General features: G+C 47.2%; 1 protein-coding gene across 1 annotated transcript in view; it reads right to left on the bottom strand.

Annotated features, from left to right (window-relative positions):
- The window catches only part of CDH13 (cadherin 13), a 1,030,614-nt gene extending 1,011,522 nt beyond the window's left edge, over positions 1-19,092 (bottom strand). The window contains exon 1 of the mRNA XM_019413211.2: positions 18,833-19,092. Within this exon, the coding sequence (XP_019268756.2) occupies positions 18,833-18,877 (45 nt within the window). The 5' untranslated portion in view covers positions 18,878-19,092. The remainder of the gene's footprint in view (positions 1-18,832) is intronic.
- Between the last annotated feature and the right edge of the window lie 994 nt (positions 19,093-20,086).

The raw sequence follows: 20,086 nt of genomic DNA, 5'->3' as shown, positions 1-20,086 counted from the left end.
AACTGCCCTGTAGCACTAGTGAGATCCTTTGGCTAAAATAACATGGATACTATTAATAGTGTCATCCCTTAGCACTGATCCAATTTCACACTGTGTTCACATTTACTGTCACCCACAACAGCCTCCTTGTTGCCCCCTGAATATGCTATGAGTATTTCTGCCTCTAATTGGACTCAGGCTTCCCTCAAGCTTGTAACAGCTCCCCTTCCTTTCATCTCTCCCGTTTGGTCTTGATCCCACACCCTTTCAGTCTTACTCTGCACATGTCTGCTACGGACATTCTGACTCTCCCTCTGACACGGTTTCCTCATCGGTAGATGTGGACAATTGAAGTCCCACCTGGTAGAGTTAAGTGAGCATATGGCACAGTGCATATGCCTCACTGAAGGCAGTTAACAGATGGCATCTATGCAGCCATCTTGACCGACTAGACTCTCTCCTTCCACCGTCTCCTACACCTCAACTGATGTCCATTTCTTTGCCCCATATTTCACAACTGTTTCAAATAAGGCAGCACTAAGTTGTAAATGAAATTTACAACTTAGTAAATTAGTAAATTAAAAACCATGTTTGAGGAATCAGAAAAAAATTATCCAAAGCTTGTAAACAAGGCCACAATGATGGATGGAAATCCTGTGAAAATCAGTGAGGGACAAGGGTCACCAGTAGATGTCTAGAAACATGTTCTTAGTTCAACTGCTTATTTAATCTTGATGGAAAGCCTCAGAATTAGTGAAGCTTCCAGTTACTTGTGGGTTTTCATCCAGTAGAAACTAACATAATTTCTCATTCGAACATTTCTTTGCCAAATTTTTCATAAATACCCTAGCTTCTCAAATGCCCTTTGAAACCATCATAGCATCTTATCGGTTCCCTCACAAATTAATGAATTAATGTTTATATTTATCAGAGAGTCGTGGTTTGACCTTTTGAAAAATTACACATGTACAGTGGCTTGCTGCTAGTTTTCTTTCCACAAACCCAACTTCAGGGTGTGGCTTCTAGAATGGGATGGAGTAGAGACAAATCTTCCCATGTGTGATGGGTGACTATGAAGCACTATACTTAGACCAGGTTCCTCACCCTCATACTATTGACATTTGGGTTGGGATAATTCTTTGTGGTGGGGGCCATCCTGTGTACTGTAGGGTACTAAACATCATCCCTGGCTTCTAACTACCAAGTGCCAATAGCACCTTCTCTCCAGTTGTGAACAGCAAACTTGTCTCCAGGCATTACCATATGTCCCCTGGGAGGCACAAATGCCCCTATTTGAGAACAACTCATTTAGAATATATTTCACAAGTAAGAATCATGGGAAATATCAGAAAGGTCAGCAAAGATTTATAATGGCACACAAAGAATTATCCTGGATGGTCTTCAAAATCCAATAGCTGTAGACTTAGCTCTTCTCACAGACCCCACAGTGTCACTGTCTGTCATTCTCCCCTCGGGTGTGTAATCCCTACAAGATCAGAAAATGCAGCTTCTGGATCTGTCTGATTCACCTTAGAAAACTTAATTCAAAGAGTAGAGCCTAGAATTTAGTAGTTGCCAACAGGGACTAGGTCTTGGTAGGTACTATATGTGTATATATGTAACATATACATGTATTTATATGAATGTGTTATATATGTGTGTTTGTGTATATCTATTATATGTATATGCATGTGTTATATATGTATATATGTATACATCTATGTGTATATGTGTATGTATATACATACATACACACACTACATACTATGCACACATAGTAGGCGGCTGCTAAGTCAGATGAAGGATAGAAGAATATGCCACCCTAAACATGCCACTTTGTCATAAGGATTATTTTGACCTGAAGGCAACTGAGAAGAAGCAGATAAAAGAAAACCTTACTGACTTCCTCTTATTTGCCTAAAAACAGGACATGAATTTACAAAGCTGTCCCTCCTCCCCTTTCCACCAAGAAGAACAGATACTATCCCCTATAGACAACTTCAGATCCTTATCAATGCAGAAGGCACTGACTTAACCCTGCGTCACAAACCTCATTCTAGTTTTCAATCCCATTACATCCTCACAACTGGCCTCCCCACACCTTTCTCTTTCTTGTATTTAGCTTAAGATGGTATCTAAGCTGGAGTTCCAAGCCAACTCTGCAAGTTACTCATGTTTTCCCTGGGTATCTACTATGTATATATGTGGTATACATATTAATAAGCTGCTGGCTTTTCTCCTATTAATCTTTTTTTTTAAAGAATCCCAGATAAAAACCTAAGATGAGTTTTGCCACCCCTACACAGACTTCCCAGATGCCTCTTCTGTCATCATGCCAGGTCTTCTGGACTGTGGGGACCACAGCTGTCCCTGAAGGCATTCTGTGAACACAGCTTAGGGTCTCCCAGAAGTAAACACCCCGTGGCCATAATGGGATAGAACAGAACCTTCAGCCTCCACTCCCATATCTGTGTGGTCTGCATTTTGTAATCTCCACTTTCTTCAGAGGAGCCTGGCAAATGTTTCCTTCCTTCACCCAGCTCAACATCAAGAAGGTCTCTCTCCCCACAAAACCCACTGGAGCAGCAGTTTCCAAACTTGAGGGAACATCAGAATCCCCTGGAGGGCATATGTGTGAAGATACAGATCGCAGGATCTACCCCAGAAGCTCTGAATAAGTAGATGCTGGGTGGACGATTGCATTAATAAGCTCCCAGGTGATGCTGACACTGCTGGTCCTGATGGTGAAGGCCCAAACTCGGAGACCCCAGAGTCCACAATTTGTTTCCCACATGTAGCCTGTGCGTCACTATCTAGTGACATACTCTATGCAAGAGTTCCCTTACCCCTGGGAATTTAGCAAAAGCATTGGAAATGCAGCCTTAGGGAGCCCCTCTTTGCTCCCTAAAGAGGGGCTCACTAAAGCCTCAGAGACATTCAGTTGTGGAAAACAAAACACAACCTGTTTCATTTCTATGGGTAAGTCCAGAGTTTCCCAAAATATTAGGTCAGGCAATATTTTATTTTTTCCCAGAACCCTTATTAATAACCTCTTTTGGAAGCAGTACCTCTTCAGAATACAAAACAGTACATTGGAAAATCATAGACGCATGTGGTTTTGTATAGTCACCTGTTGTTACCTGGGAAAGCTTAAGGAATCCAGGGGGCCCAGCAGAGTCCCTGCCACCCAGAGGCCAGCCACCTGGGAAACCAGATCGCAGCCAGAACCCTTTCAATGCCAGCTCCTGTCCCAGCCCAAACTGCAGCTGCTCCTCCAGACTAGAGATTCGGGAAGACATTTACAGTCCCTCAGCTTTGTCTTTATAAATCCACACCCTCCAGGAGCACAAAATAGGCATCCTGGGACTGATCCAGGGGCAAGCCCTGCTGCCCTTTCCTGCTGCACAGTGCTCCGCTAATGACTTCATCCCTCTGCATTTTAAACACAAAAGAGAAATACAAATCATCAACACAAGAGTGAAGACAGAGAGGAATATATTTCATGTTTAGGAAGAGACATCTGGTGGGGGTGGCAGGTGCTGATGGGGGAACGTTTTTGGTGGGGTGGGGGCCTGGATTTGGAGGTGCTGAGTGCCAAGTGTAGGACCAAAGAGCTCCTTCCCCTGCCTCAGACCTCAGATGCCTTCTCATTGCCAGGCCATGAAGTCTTCAACTGAACCTGCCAAGGGGTGCCAAACATTCTTGTTAATTTGGATAAATCCTTTCAGCAATCTGCTGTCAACTTGAATACAATGACACTTAGCATGTCAGTTAGCTCTCTTCCCCCTCCCCCTATTCTCCCCTTTCCTGGGCCACTTATGTTTATTACTTTTAGAAATCAGCCTCACTAACACACACTAAGACCCTAAAGTCTCTGGGCCTTACTGCCAGTACTGTACACCAGACCTGCCTGGGCCAGGGAGGAAGAATGACCAGTGAGCAGAGAGGGATCTTAATCCACTTTGCAAATCTGCAAAACATTGCTTTATTTCTGATGGGCCAAGTTGCCTGCAGCTTTGGTTTACCAGGGTCGTTTTTAATTAATAAAATGTGTGAGGGGTGCCTGGGTGGCTCAGTCGGTTAAGCGGCCGACTTCGGCTCAGGTCATGATCTCGTGTCTGTGACTTTGAGCCCCACGTTAGGCTCTGTGCTGACAGCTCAGAGCCTGGAGCCTGCTTCAGATTCTGTGTCTCCCTCTCTCTTTGCCCTTCCCCCACTCATACTCTCTCTGTCTCTCTCTCTCTCTTAAAAGTAAATAAACATTGAAAAAATAAAATGAAAAATGAAACGTGTGAAAACTGGTATACTGCAAGCCCAGAACTGCCAGCCCCAAGTTCCTCAGTATATGTCTGCATTGGTTTTCTGATCTCTGAAATGAAGTGGATGATAGGCACCTATTGAGGAATAGCAGGGTTAATGCAGGTAAAGACAGTAGAATGTCACAGGCACTTGTTGAGCAGGAAAGGGTCAGGGGTGGCCACACAAGAGCCCTGAGGTTGGACTGCCTGAGGTTTGCTTGCTTTTCTGTTTAACAACAGCTTTTTTTTTTTAATGCTTATTTATTTTCAAGAGAGAAAGAGAGAGAGCACAAGGGGGGAAGGGGCAGAAAGTGGGGGACAGAAGATATGTAGTGGGCTCTGTGCTGACAGCAGCGAGCCCGATGAGGGGCTCAAACTCACGAACCATAAGGTCATGACCTGAGCCGAACTGGGAAGCTTAACCGACTGAGCCACCCAGGAGCCCCTAACAACAACTTTACTGAAACATAATCCACACTGTATAAAGTTGAACCTGTTAACGTATACAATTCTGTAGTTTTAGTAGGCTCACAGACTTGTGCAACCATCACCACTATATCATTCCAGAACACTTCCATCACACCCCAAAAAGAAATCCCACTTCCCATTCCCTGCTCCTCCCACCCCGGGTCTTAGGCAACCACTGCTCTTGCCCTCTGTCTCTATGGATTTGCCTGTTCTGAACAATTCTTTCCATTTCACGGAATCATACAGTATATATGGCCTTTTGTGTCCAAGACTGCTCAAGTTTGAATGTCAGCCCCAGAGCTCAAAAGCTGTGTGACCTTTACCCAGTTCTCCTGGAATGTCCCCATCCGTGAAATGGAATGAAAATCATAGTAGATACACCAAAGAGTCTTTAGGAGGACTAAATGCACTAATTAATACACCGAAAGCACTCACACAGGGCCTAGCTCCGAGTAAGCACTGCTTAGATGTGTAACCCCATTACTGCTGCTACTACCGTTATGACTAATATGCTGCTCCTCTGCCCCAAACCATGTGACCGGTGGTGGGAACCCAAAGATGAACAGAGCACAGAGAACACAGCTCTTGCCCTCCCCAGTACACAGCCTGCTGGGAATTGTATGATTAAGAAACCAGCTTGAATGAATACAATGAAGGCTTATCATATGCACATTTAACTAATGGAAATCCAGCTCTTCCACCAAAACGAGAAGGAAAAAGAACAATTTAAGTACTGCAATTAAATTCCATAAAATTATATCTTGCCTATATTCTTTATTATGCACTGTACGTTATGGCTTCCATTATACATTGTTACATATTGATTACAGTACAGGGATGCATACACAAAACCACACACACTGCAATTTAGTGGGCAACTTAAGATATTTCAAGGTTAATGACAACTCTGTGTTTGCCTTAAACCTAGACTTTATATTCTAAAATACTCTAACCCCTGAGTAAAGTGTGACTCTATTGTGTGTCCACAACAATAACAATCCAGAATGAATCCCAACAAATGAAGTCAACCAACAAGCAGTTGGTTGACGTGGGCTGCAGCGGGTTCCAGTTGGCCAAGCACGACTTCTGCCCTCCACAAGCTCACAGTCTCGTTGTGAAAATAAACCACATAAGCATAATCACAAGAGGTTGGTGACAGGCAGAATGGGGTTTAGGAAACAGATGGAAATAATCTTTCACCCTACTAGCTGACAAGACAGGCAGACAGACACCAGAGGGGCTGTGCTCTCCCTGCCCTGTCCATCCCTTCACTGACTTTGTTCTCCACAGCACTCAACACATGACAGACATCATGCATCTATGGGCTCGTTTTCTATTATCTCTCCCCCAACCAGCTTAGGGACTTAGGGACTTCGTGTACACTGCTTTTATCTGTATTCCCAATCCTGAGAAAAGCGTTGAAGTACTTAGTGGGTGGGCAATAAGATTTGTTGGTGAATGAGTGAATGAGTGAATGAGGGTAACTATTTAGACAACCTCCACTTTCCTGCCACCTTCTGTCCCCCAAATATCTGTAGTCTGTTCCTCCAATCTCAACATGCTTATTCTTTAATTGTTCATAAGTAGTGGGAATACATCCATGTCAATGATGAGGCCCTAAGGTAGCATTCCAGGGCTTTGGCATACTGGTACCATCTAGTGGGAAAGAGAGTACCTGCAGGTAGGTACTAAACCAAACTCAGCAGGTTTAAAAAAAAAAAAAAAAAAACAACCATGACCCTTTCCTTCATCATTGGCTCTACTAAGGAAGTTTTCAGTAACGTGTAAGGGAGGCCAACTGAAATCTCTTACATACTCTCATGCCCTACCCAGGACATATACTGCCAGTCTAAGTCCATGCCACACCTCTCTACTTTTCCACTCAGGACTCTTCCAAAACCATGGTTGCTCCTCCAGAGCCACAAAGGTTCAGTGGGGAAACACAGAGAAATTAATGGTGCCAGGGGCCACCCTTGACCAACGGAAGACTGGGATAGTGGATACTCACCCCAGCCTCCCATCCTACAAAGGGACCATCCTGAAGCAAGTTTCACACAGTGCTGAGGGGCCCCGGCAGTAAGGAGCCCTAGTTGCTCATGACCATAACCAGCTCAATGACACGTTCTTTACTGTCTTTCCTTCTTTCTTGTTTCGTGTTCCTCACTTCTGTGCCTCGGGATCATCTCTCAGATTAGCTCCCTGCATCCAAGCCTGTATCTCCGTCACTGTTTGGGGGAACACAACCTAAGATACAGTGTTTAACATCAATATACTTTTGGGTGGCAAGGAAGCCTTAAGAATTGTAGTCCAGATAGTTACTACAAAAGCTAAATTATTAGATAGTTTAGAGCTGGTCTGAGAATGATGTTTCATGGTTAATCTTTACCTTGAACAAAGCTAACGTGGAATAATCAAGTGATACTGTCACAGTATCTCATGGTAACTGAGAACTGCCACAGTTCTCATGGTAACAACAGGCAAAAGAAATCGTCTCTCTCCTTGGCCTTGACCCTATCCCAGTTTAACCAACCAGTAAGGCAGCTAATGGATTTGATCAGAAGTTGGCAAACTACAGCCTGAGGGCCAAATCCAGCTCTGCTTGTTTTTGTAAATAAAGTTTTATTGAAATACAGACCTACCCATTTGTTTACATACTGTATGTAACTGTTTTCACACTACATGGATAGTGTTGAGTAGCTGCAAGAGAGACATATTTTTCTTCTATAGATATATATTTTATTCTTTACAGAAAGAGATTACCCACCTGTAAGTGCAAATCTTTGGTCGCAGTATCTTTAGATTCCCAAAAGCAAAATTTCAAGAAACACAAAAAATAGAGAATGGACAAAGGTTTGGCTACAACACTTTACCACTCTATTTACCATCATAAATTGAAGATAAAACTGTGATAGGCAGTAGTTAGCTAACTTCATTTACAAACAATAGGACATTTCATCCCTGAAACTAAAAAGGTCATCACATCAGAACAATGAACTTTCCATCCCAAGGGAGGGCTGTGGATAAACTCAGAGCAACTGACTATCCAAATGCAATTGTTTTACAGCACCATCACTATCCAAAATTATTATATTTACTTATTTTTGTGGTTTACTGCCTCTCTCCATCATTGGAAGGTAGACTCTGTGAAGGCAGGCAATCCCGTCTTTCTTAACCACTGTTGCTAACCCAGTGTAAAGCATGATGCTGCGACACAGTGGCTGATCAGCTAATACTTGTTAAATGACTGAAACATGAGGTGTACACATTGGGGTGCACAGATCCAAACGTCCTGAGAGAGGCAGCAATGCAAGGCCACCATGTGGAGTGGTGAGGGCTGGGGCAGGGTGAGAATGTGTCCACCCACCTGCACAGGGGCCCTGTGAGCGCCCTCTGCTATGCCACCAGTACATAAGACAATGCCAGGCACATACAGCAAATGTTCACTGAATCAATGGCTACCCTGACTAAAGGCACTTAAACTGAATTAAAAGGAAAAAAGAAAACGCTTCTGGTAAAACAGAACTACACTTCAGGTTAGATTCAGTTCAGTTGCAATGCACCATAGATCTGTGTGTTTCAATATAGCTGCAGGCTGTATATTTCTCATTTTCCTATGGATTGGGGAAAATGTTGTAGTCAGTGGCGCTCAGGGAACATTGGAGCCCCTCGGCACCCTTGGGGAGGAATGCCATCCAGCCTCAGAGCTTAGCAGCAGACAGGAAACAGCCAGCAAATTTACCATGAGAGAATTTACCTGCGCTGGAGGCCACAGAAGAACCACACCCTGGCTCAGTCCCAGCATCTGTGTGGCTATTCTTAGCAAGACAGCCATTCTTGCTGAGCAAAGCATGCAGTGTGGATGGGTGGTGGTCCCTGGTCAACAGCAAGGACTCAGTGACAACATAACTGATCCTGGGCTAACCCAGTTCTGAAGGTTGCAATCATTAACCCAGACAGGAGGCCCAGGTCCCAGGCCCACTTTTAGAGACCAGGAATTCAAAAATGGGGTCACTACAAGTAGCCATTTTAACTCCAGGAGAGCCAGAAAACAAAATAGTCAAGGAAGAAAACTCTTACAACCTTTGGGGGGATAAGGGAGGAAGCTTTCATACATGAGTGAAATATGGAGGAAAACTCATATGCACAAGAATCAGAAATGCATGGGCCCAATCCCTGGTCTGCATTCCTAGGGGCTGTGTGGCCTTAGGCAAATGACTCAACCACTCTGCACTTCTTTTCATCATATATAAAATGGGTTAAGAATAGTTGTCCCTAAGGTTTGCAATAAAGATTTGAGCTAATGTATGCAACCAGCACATAGCAATAAATTATACAGTAAATTTGCTACAGGTATTTTGATATATTTTAAATCATAATCATAAGTGCTCACGGTGCTCACATGTACACACACACACACACACACACACAGTGCCCTGAAAAAGCCTCCAGGGAAACAGCTGCTAAGAAGATACATCTAGTAGATAAGATCCCACCAGATCAAGTGATTTTATGAGGCATGAAATCCCAAGGGGAGCCATCTTTGGGGAGCTACCAATATGGGAACTGGCAAATCCTTCTCTAGAAAGCAAACTTTATTTATTTATTTTTTAATGCCCATGCATTTTAAATACACAAGCATGTTCTTCCCCTCTAGGTTACTCAGATGATCAAGGCCAAGGCCCCGTGGTGCCTGCAAGCCACAAGCTTCCCTGGAGCACAGTATGTGCAAGTTAATACACCAACATTCCTTTAGCATCCATAGAGCATTTGTCAGCCACCGGATGGGGTCATGAGCATACGTGGACTTAACCGGAACCCTGCTGGGCAGTTACACCTACTCCCTCTCCTTGCCCAGACGCAGGAGGAAACAGAAGAGGAGGGAAATAAGGTAACTCATCTGAGGTCACACAGCACGCAGACGGCCAGGATTCAAACTCACTTCTTAAAATCTCAGAAGTCTTCCTAACTCTCTGAAGCAAGCTGAGACGCTCGTTAGCCTCTGAGTCCTGGCAGACCATAGGCCCTGAGTCACCTCCAGCACCGGCCCTATTCAGGACCAGGTGTTGTATTCACCTCTGCATCCCCAAATCAGCAGCATTCTTGGCACCTGGTAGGTTTTTTTTTTTTAATTTTTTAATGTTTATTTATTTTTGAGAGAAAGAGAACAGAGCATGAGCAGGGGAGGGGCAGAGAGACAGGGAGACACCATATCCAAAGCAGGCTCCAGGCTCTGAGCTGTCAGCACAGAGCCAGATGCACGCGGGGCTCAAACTCACAAACGGCGAAATCATGACCGGAGCTTAACCAACTGAGCCCCCCAGGTGTCCCTGCCCTTGGTAGATTTTAATAATTATGGGAAGAAAGAAGGAAACATGGATGTAAGTGGTGGGGGAGGGAGGGCAAAATGGAAGGATGGGAGGGAGGTCACAGCAACCACCCCTTTGAGCTGTTTTAGTCTCTATTGTCTCCTATTGCAACAATTACCAAATTCGTATTATTTCAGCTATTTATTTTCTCGTGGTTGCCCTCTGTAGGTAGCAAGCCCCCTGAGAACAGGTTCCAGGCCCATCCTGTTTCCCTACAAATTCCCTAAATTCCTCAATAAAAACAAGGAGCAGACACCTGTGTATCCCTCATCTTTGGAGGATAACATAGCTGTGCTGCTCTTTTTTTTTTTTTTTTTTTTTTTTTTGAGAGAGAGAGAGAGAGATCCAGTTTTTAAACATTTACCAGCATACTACTCCCCAGCACCCAGCTGAAGATTCTACCGCATCTGGAAACAGAAGAGTCACCAAGGCCACATCCAACATGCAGAAATGAAGACTTGTTAGCATTCGGAAAGTGATTGCCGAAAGTAGTAGATCATTATTTGCTTCATGTAAGAAATATTTCTAGTGCTGCTGATTGAATGTTCAAGAAACGATTAAAGGGCTTGGCAATGTTTCTCCCAAATATCTTTTGCATGAAAAGCCTCAGAGATTGGTTAATTATAGAGGCGACGCATCAGTCTCTCTAGACAAGGGCACTTCCAGGCCCCCACAGTGCCCGTCCCAGGTGCGAACACGGACTGGATCCATGAGCATGGGTGTCATGGGGGCCCGGGAGGCCTCTCCCAAGGAGCACTGGTGCAGGCTGGCTAACAGCCCCATGGAAACGGCCCTCAGACCCTGCTTATGATGTCAAACACCTGGGTTCCTTCTTTGGGCAATTGGCAGCTTCCTGCCAATTGAAAGAGTCAGAACTCAAGCTCGCTACTTCACCCCTCCCTGGCCCGTGCTCTGCCATCTGCGAACCCAGAGACCGAGCCCTGCCAGGTTCTGCCCTAAATGTCTCTTAGATGCTCTGAGTGGTGCGTCTGTTTCCTCTCTCCTGCACTGTTACTCCTGCGACCTCAGGCCTGGGCTGGCTTCTCACTTCCGTTCATACCCGGTGTCGATCCATTCCCCACACTACAGCCAGGGTGACCTTTCCAAAGTGAAAATATGACCTTGTCACACCACACCCTCCCCTTATTAGTTTCAATGGCTTCCCACTGCTCCAGGACAAACACCAAAATCCCTGTGGTGGCTGCCAAATCCCAGGGGCTCTGGCACCACTGCTCCTCCTATCGTGGTTACTTCCTCCTGCACAAAGACTTCCCTCAGGCTGTGCTTTCTGCCTGGAATGCTTTTCCCTGCCCACACCTTCTGGCATTCCCCTGTCTGTAAGGCTCACTACTCCTCCAGACTGTGATGAAGCATCAGGCTATCAGGGAAGCCTCCCAGGTCCTTCATCTGGATCTGATGCCTTTCTTATATTCATTCGTTCATTCATTCATTCATTCATTCATTCATTCACGTTTGCTGAGGGCCTGCTGTACACCAGCACTGTCCTAGGCCCTAGGGATACAGAAGTAAACCAATCAGACAACAGCATGTGCTGTGATGGACCTTATAGTTTAGTGGGGGAGAAAGACGAGGCACAGACCAGCACACTGGATAGAACAGCACAACTTCACACAACTGTGTCTTCTTCGGTCATAGCAGTTTCTCTGCTTCGAATTATTCAGTAATTGACCTTGATCTCCACTGCCCAGGGATCTCTCGAGGCCTGAACCCCAAGAGAGCAGAGACTGAGTCGGCCTTACCAGGAGTCGTAACCTGAGCACATAGTAGGTCCTCTGTGGATATCACAGATACTTACTGATCCACTCAGTCCCAGGTAAATCTCCTTAAAGTCAAGTTGTTTGAGTGCTTGGGGCTTGGAGGGGACAGTCCCTGATGACTGAATCCCTAATGGCTCCCTGCCCCTTGAGAAAGTTCCCTACAGTCCCTCTGGCTGTCATTTTGAGTCAGAACAGGAGTCAGCAAACTTGTTCTGTAAAGGGCCAAATAGTAAATATTTTAGGCTTTGTGGCCATATGGTGTCAACTCTGTTGTTATAGCACACGCTCGGCCATAGACAATTATATAAATGAATGGGCATGGCTATGTTCCAATAAAACTATTTATAAAAACAGGCTGCAGGCAAGAATTAGCCCACAGGCTGCCCTTTGCAACCCCTGCGTTAGATGATCCCAGATGCCCAGCAGCACATGGCAGTTGAAGGCAGAGCCTGTATGGCCTGAGCCATCCACGGGTTCCGCGGGCAGGGTCTGGCAAACTTCTGCAGGCCCTACTCCTGCTAAGAGGGAGATTACCACACAGGCCCAAGCTCCAGGCACTTGCAGGCACCGCGTCAGGCAGCTCGTGGAGAAGCGGTTCCCTGCCACCCCCAGAGGAGAGAGACTTTGGCCCGGAGGCCGCAGAAGGCAGGGATGGAGTCTGCCACATTCCTTGCAGGGTCCCTGGGCTCCTCCAGAGGCTGAGCTCACTTCCTGGCCCTGCCCAGGCATGTGGCAGGGGCTGCTCTCGGCTGAACAGCTGCGGCCCTGCACCCCAGCCCGGCCTCCACTCAGCTGGGAGACACAGGGGCTTTGTGCTTCTGTAGCAGATTGGGTGACGCCTGCTGAGGCCTTTGAAATGAGACATGACATGTCAAAACGTGCCTATTCCTAATGCTAATTTTCAGGAATTTGACTTCTCTTGGCAACTGACAGAGGAAAAACAATCACCTTTTTTTTTTTTTTTTTTTTTATGTATAGTTATATTTACCCTGATCTTTGAGGTCTGAGGCTAAGGAAAACAAGTTATCTGAGGCTTACCTCTTGGGATAGGATGCGTGGACAGATTAGTCTAGTATTTATGGAGCCAGAGGACATTAATTACAGCATTAACACTATGGGTAGACTATAGTGGGTGTTAAGTATTAAAAACAGTTACAAAAACATCATACAAACTCCAGTTGGTGGTAGGGGTGGCAATGTCCTGTGTATAAAAGTACTCTAGGCAACAAAGCTCTGGAACTAACGTTACCTTGAAGTTACAAATGCTCTGAGAGCTGGCTCGGTGCTCCCAGAGTCCCCTGCAGGGCTGAGTACAATAAGTTATTGTGATGTTCTGATGACACTCATACTGTGGGTGAGCAACACTGTTGGAATGACAATGCCCAGAAAGTCACTGTACTCCAAGGGCACAGATGCTTCCTGGTCTAACAGTGCACTGGGGCCTACCAGCCATCCATACTCCCAGAGCCCTGGGACTGTTGATGCAGAGCAATGTTTGGGCTGTACCAACACTCCGCTGTACCCACACCCTGACTGACTCAAAGCTGCGGTGCATTACTTCTCTGGGTGTAAATATTACACATGGAGCGATGATCTGGGTGTCCTGGTGTTCTGGGTACCCCCAGTCACCCAACGGCACTGATGGTAGGAATGTTCTCAGGAAGGAGGTGTAGTCCCTTTGTTCTTCCAAGGCAAGTGTCAATCTAGTTCAATCACAGTGATCAAAAAGAGGCATGTCCCTTCCTTTCCAAATAGCCTATCACAGACACACACACACACACACACACACACACACACACCCCGCATCAATGCGATTAAGTCTCAAAATGTGTGAAAGCGGAAGTTCCCAACACAAATGGCTATGGGGCAAAATAAGCAGGTACAACCGGTGGGTGAGTAGCAGGGGCTGGTGGGGACTGTGGCAAATTACAGAGGCATGCCCCGCCTAAAGGGGGCAGTAGTAACTCCCCTCTAGTGAAGTGTGGCCAAGTGGGAGGGCAGCTCTCAGGTTCCCTGACCTTCTGACATTTTAAGAAATGCAGGAGACCTGGATTTTTTTTTTAATGTACGATTTCCAACTTTTCAAAACATTTGGGCCCAACAAAACACATCCATAATCTACATTTGGCCTGTGGCTGCTTTGCCCAGAAGCCAGAGTTGCAGAATTGGGATGTGTGAGCTTTAGTACTGCCAGGCAGGTGTCTCGAGGTTCAACCTGCTGGGCCAAAGGGTGACCCATTCACCAACATGAACCCTACCTCAGTCTGTGTTTCAAGTTTGAAATGCCATTTCTTCTGTTCTCTGGCCTGCCCTTAGCTGCTTCTCTCAGAAGTGAAGAGCAGCTGCTTTCTACTCTAAGCTACTACTTAGTGCCTAGTGAAGGGGATCCTACAGTCCAGCCCATCATCATCTGTCCTGTCTGCTCAGGGAGGAGGAGCCAGGGGATCCCCAGGTAGCTAGAGAGGAGACAGGCTGCGGGGAACTGTATTGGCAGCAACCTTCAGGAGGCTCCGATTCTCTCAGGCGCATGGGCAACTTGCCCGCAGCTAAGTGGAAACAATGCCAAAACCACTGGTCATTTGATTTGATTCTGCCCAGCTGATTATTGTAATTGGATGACAGACATATTTCCCTCTCCTTTTCAACTGGTGCCGGAGGGTGAGTGAATCTGGCTCATGAGTCATTCTTCTGGGTAGTTACCTAGTGGGGTAACTGTGCCTGCCTTTTGGCTGCCTAAAGAGAAAAACCAGGTCCAAATGAAATCAAATGCCAGGAAATTTCAGAACTTCCTCACATTTCATATTGTATTGTCTACAAAGGTCTTTGAAATGTTCCCTGCTCTAATACTCAGAGGGGAAACGTAGTTGAAGAATAAGATGGAACAGAAGCAAGTATAGTAGGGAATAAAGGAGGAAAGATACTGAGTGCAAAATGGTAGGACTTCTCATTGGGGTAGCTTCCAGAAAATAATTGGGAATAAGGAGAACAGTAGTGTGTTGATAGAGCGACTACGCTGAGGTTCTTTAAAATATAGCAGCTGTAGGTTCAGAATTTTGTAAAGCTGTGGATGGAGCCCTCTTCTGGAGAAATTTTTCAACAGGTATTAAAACAAGATTGAAACACACAGAGATGGACACAGGCACAAAGAAATAGGAAACACTGTTGGCTATTTCGACGATATGACTGTCACTGAATCCATAGCTTGGCATTTTCCTTCCCTTCCACTGAACGGAAATAAACTGGATTCTCCCAAGCAACGGTCTTTCTGGAAGGAGGGAAAGAAAAGAAGGATGTTCTCAAGAGCCTACCCGTAGTTTTGCTGAAACAGTAAACTTCCAACTGAGATTCGACGCACACAGGCAAATGCCAGTCCTTCTAGACACTGCACTTACTGGGTACATTGGTTTGTGAGGCAATTTTACGCTAACACATAGGAGACACTTCTAGAAGGAATTAGGTTTTATTTAATGGAAAACCCAAGGGCTAAAGATAGCAAAGGAGAGAAGGGAGGGAAGCAGAGCAGAAGAGATTAGCTAAGATGACTGTTGGGCTTTTAATATAGACTGTGGCATTACATAAACTCCAGATCACATATTCAGCCTTGCAGTTTATTAAATCTCCTCGGGAACTTGCTAAAAAAATTGTTCAGCCATCTGAACTCTACCACTTTGACTCTTCTCACCACTTACGTCTCTGTTTCCCCAGTGTGTTTCAAATCTTATGGGTTGTCACATGTGGACCCCACGTCAGGGCTGGGGGTGCCCTCTGCTACTCCCATAATCTTTTCTCCTCATCAGAAAGGTTCTGCAAATAAACACTGCCCTTAAACTACAATATATGATGTTCTGGGGGTACAAAAACACACAGGTTCTCATTTACAATCCTGAAAATCAAGATGCTGCCTCCAAGAAAGAGCCCCATTTTAAATCAACATCTCAGAACTCTGTGGAACGTTTTTAGTCACTCCCAAGTGACTCTCTCCAAACCTGAACCACTCCCTAAAATTCTAATTCTTGGGGGATTACTCATTCATTGTTAGAACTTTTGGCTACTGGTAAGCCATACCCAAATAGGGGGGCGGGGAATCATATTTACAGTGGAATTTCTATGTCATGCCTCCCTTGATTTGTTTCACACTCATTATTTATCATAGCCAAATGCCAGAGGCCACTTCTGGGACAGCCTTTCCCAAAACACCCCAGGGGAGAAGAGAGGCCACTGTCTCTCAATTTTGCCAGCTTCCAGCCATTGTTGCTTAGAATTCCTCTTCCCCTTTCCAAAATGCCTAAAAGAGCAACCTAGCCAATAAACTTACAGAGATTGATGGCTTCCAAAGCCAGACCCAGAATATTACAATTGCGATGGAAAAACACATACATGCTTGCCTGAACACCACTTAGGACCGAGTGACTAATTTGCTTTATTACATTGTTTTTCCCTTCCGTATGTTTTCTCTCTGCCTCAAGAAAGTTCTGTTTTCGCTGGTGGACTCAAAGGCTCTAAGACTTTCCCCGCTTTTCCCTATGGCACACGGAGCTGTGGCCTGGAACCTCTTGCCCATGAAATGAATTACACCAAAATGATTTCTCTGCAAGGTGCTGTTGCAACCAGGATATCACTTAGCGTCCTAATGTGGACGATTGCTCTGATTACGGGTAATAATGTAAGACAGAAACAAGCCTCTGAGAGCAGGCGATTCGATTCCTGGTAACACTTAGGAATGAGTGAGCTCACAGCCCGCAGAACCCACCTGTGCTGGCTGGGCCCTGCAGGAGAAGACACACCAGTTGCTTTGCAAAAGGTATCCTGTGAGGAGCCCCTAGTGCACAGGGATTGCTGGGTGCTGCCGCATGGTCTGTCTTGCTCAAAAGGAGGCATAACTTTGGGCCAGGTCTGCGACCCTGACTGAGGTCCCAGCACGCTGAGAGAGAAAAGGACTGTAAAGTCCTAGGGAAAGGCAGGGTGGGAGGGAAGTGCTCCCAGACACCAACAGTTCCCAGTGTGCCAGGCCTCATGGTAAACGCATTACCTAGGACATCCTGTTGAATGCAATCAATCTGCCTGGTGATCCCAGGAAGGCGGAGAGATTATTTCACAGTGGAGAATCAGAAAGCCCAGAGATGTTCAACAACGTGCCCAAGGTGGTACCAGTAGCATATGGCAGAGAGGATCTGTCTGAATCAGAAGCATCCTCTGAACCGTCCTGCTAAATAGGGACATATGTACATACATACAGCCTCAGGGACCACTGGAGTCCAGAAAGTCTGGAAAACTGGTCCACAGATAGACATAAGATTTGTGGCAGGACTTGAGGTTACAGGGACACCCCCCCCCCCCAAGAGAATCAGGCAGCAAAGCCCTGTTAGGAAAGGAGTGTAACTGGGCAGTTCTGAATGGGGGCTGTGTATCCAGGGAAGGCAGAAAGCATGGGTGGGGGAGGGGCTCCGTAGCCAGGCACCTTACCCAGTCCCCAGACACCGGCATCCACCTACTAGCCCCCACTTTAAGTCATTTACACGGTCACTGCGTTCCTGGGACACTGCCCCCTTTCCAAAGTCTAACCCCAACATGGATCCAGCAGTGGCCTCCCTTCGATGCCCTGCACCCCCACATCCCAGCCAGCCCTCGCCTGGGATCCTGCCTGCCTCACCCTCCCTCTCTCCAGCACACTCACACATGTGCCCAGGCCCCTGGCACCCAGGAGTCCTGGCCAGGAACTCAACCCCCATTCCTAGCACCCGAAAGCACTCCCTGTCTCCTTCCCTCCTCTCTGCCTGGCCCTGCCTTGATCTTACCCACCCACTTGTAGGCTGCCAGCTCATCCCGAGTCCCACGGGCTTCAAGGGAAGCCTCGGGGACGGAGTAGCCTTGCTCTCTCAGAAACCACAGGCCCCAGAACAGGGCTGGGCGTGCCCCTCAGCGGCCCGCACCTCCGGTCGGGCCTCCTCGGAGTATGCTTTCCTGCACACAAACTTCCCGAGATCTTGGAGATCCAGAGGCGGCAGCTGGACAATCACGTCTCGGTCGCACCGCACCCCCCGCCTTCTCCCGGATCCCCGGTCCTTCCCTCGCGCCTCAGCGCTCCGAGGGTTAACAGGCAGCTGCAGCCCTGGTGGGCAAGGCTTGAACTTTTCTCTGCGCTCCGCGCCCGCCCGGGAAGGCAGCAGAGGCGGCAGTCGGGGCTCCGGGCCGGGGCTCCAGCTGGCTGCACAAAGGGGGCGCGAGGGGCTGGGGCCTGCGTCCTGGCGGGGGGCGGGGGAGGACGCGCTCTGGGCCCGAGATCGGGGAGGAAAAGAACCCCGATGCGGGCGCGGCCAGAGTCGGCGCCTTTGAGCGACAGCAGCAGCCGGGCTGCAGCGCTGGGCTGGCGGGAGGCGCCTTCCTGCGCGCCGCGGGGCTGGGCGAGGGGGCCCGGGCGCCCCGGGAAGTCGGCGATGCCAGGCCGGCCTCTCCAGCCCGGCAGCCCGCAATCCGGACCGGAGCTGCGCTTCCCCCTGTTCGGCGCTGCGCTGGGGAAACCACGACTCGCTGGAGTCGCCTCCAACTGAGTCTTTCTCCAATGCATGAGCCACCGGAGGAGGAGGCGAATCAAAGTTACCCCACTTGATGTAGGCGAGAATGTCGCCCCGGCTTGCGGAAAAAAAAGGGGGGGACTCGGGAGTTCTCTCCTCCTCCCCTGAACGTGTACACACACACACACACACACACACACACACACACACACACACACACACACACCGGAGTGGGAAACCGCCACCCCCCCCCCTCCCCGCGCCCCGAGGATCTCTGGGGCTGGGAATGACCTCCCTTCGAGCCCCAGGCTTTCTTCGCCGCCGCGCCCCACAGTCCCCCGACCCGCGAAAGCCCCCTCTCCCTGCTGGCGCCAGATGATCGGAATGCAGAAACGGGGCGCGGGGCGCGCCCGGCTGCCCCTCTTCCCTACCTGGGACAGGAGAACGCACAGGAGGAGCGGAGTTCTCGGCTGCATTTTGCCCGACTAGAAGCGCCCGGCGGCGTTTTCATTCATGCACTTGGCTGCACTGAGCATATTTTCCGTGGGAGCCAGGCTTTGAGGAGAGGCTCTGCCTCACCAGCCAGCCAACTTCCCAAATAGATCAGCGGCAGCATCACGAAAGCATTGGGTAGAGGCTGATGACCAGGACCAATGGCTTTACAAGACGGATTCCTTCATAAAGCTCCCTCGTTTTGCATGGCAGATACAGGGCGAGCACCTCGCACATAGCGAGCCCCTCGGAGGAGGCAGCCCTTTTTGCCTTTTTGGACTGTTGGGGCCCAGCCTCACAAATCACGCTGGGCAACGCCAGCCGAATCCACTTTGCAGAGAATGGAATTGCACCGGGGACTGGCGAACACTTCCAGCCCAGTGCAAAAAGATTCTCTTTATTAAAATGTTAATAAGATCCACTTTATTTCCAATAAATCAAATAAAATGACCCCAGCAGTTCCAGCCCTCTCCACGCCTGGAAAGACTTGGCCGTGGATTTTTCCCCCCTTTCTTTCTTTTTCTTTTTTTTCTTTTTTTCCAACTGTGGCCCAAGTCATGATGGTGTTTGGTGTTTCCTTGCCATCTCACAAATCACAAATACGACAGATCAATTCTAGCTTGCAGAAAAAAAAATCCATCAAGGGGCAATAGATTTTATTAACTGCTCAGGTGAGAATCTGACTGGCCGCCTACTCCACAAATGTGCATCTGGCACCAAAGTTGGAGCCATGATTTAAGGAAACTTTTTTTTTCCTATATGGATGTGATTTTTCAGAAGCTCCTACCTATCCCCAGGGAATGGGGGATAGTCATGGCGACTGCCCAAGGAATTTTATAAGTAGGGCACTATGGGAATGAGGGTCAGAGGGATATATAGGTCTGCCTTTCCCAGTAAGAATCTAAGACTATGCAGTAAAGATCTCACTTTGTCATTTCCATGCAGCCTGCTTCTAAAAATGATGTAAGTTATTTTAAAATAAAGGAAATTTGTGCAATAGAACTGATGCAACCAAAATTAAAAATCTAGACTGGGAGGAAAAATTCAAAAACCTGAAATGCTAAACCTAAACTTTAATATATTTGCTCTGATTTGGATCTGAGCTTCCTGGTGCCCAAAGCAATAAGAAACATGTAAATTACATAATTCTTATTTTAGAAAAAAGTATACAAATATCCACTGGCAAAACTTCC

Source organism: Panthera pardus, unplaced genomic scaffold, assembly GCF_024362965.1.
Source record: "Panthera pardus isolate Hobbes unplaced genomic scaffold, ASM2436296v1 HiC_scaffold_19, whole genome shotgun sequence".
NCBI lineage: Eukaryota > Metazoa > Chordata > Mammalia > Carnivora > Felidae > Panthera > Panthera pardus.
This window is presented reverse-complemented; position numbering and strand designations above follow the sequence as displayed.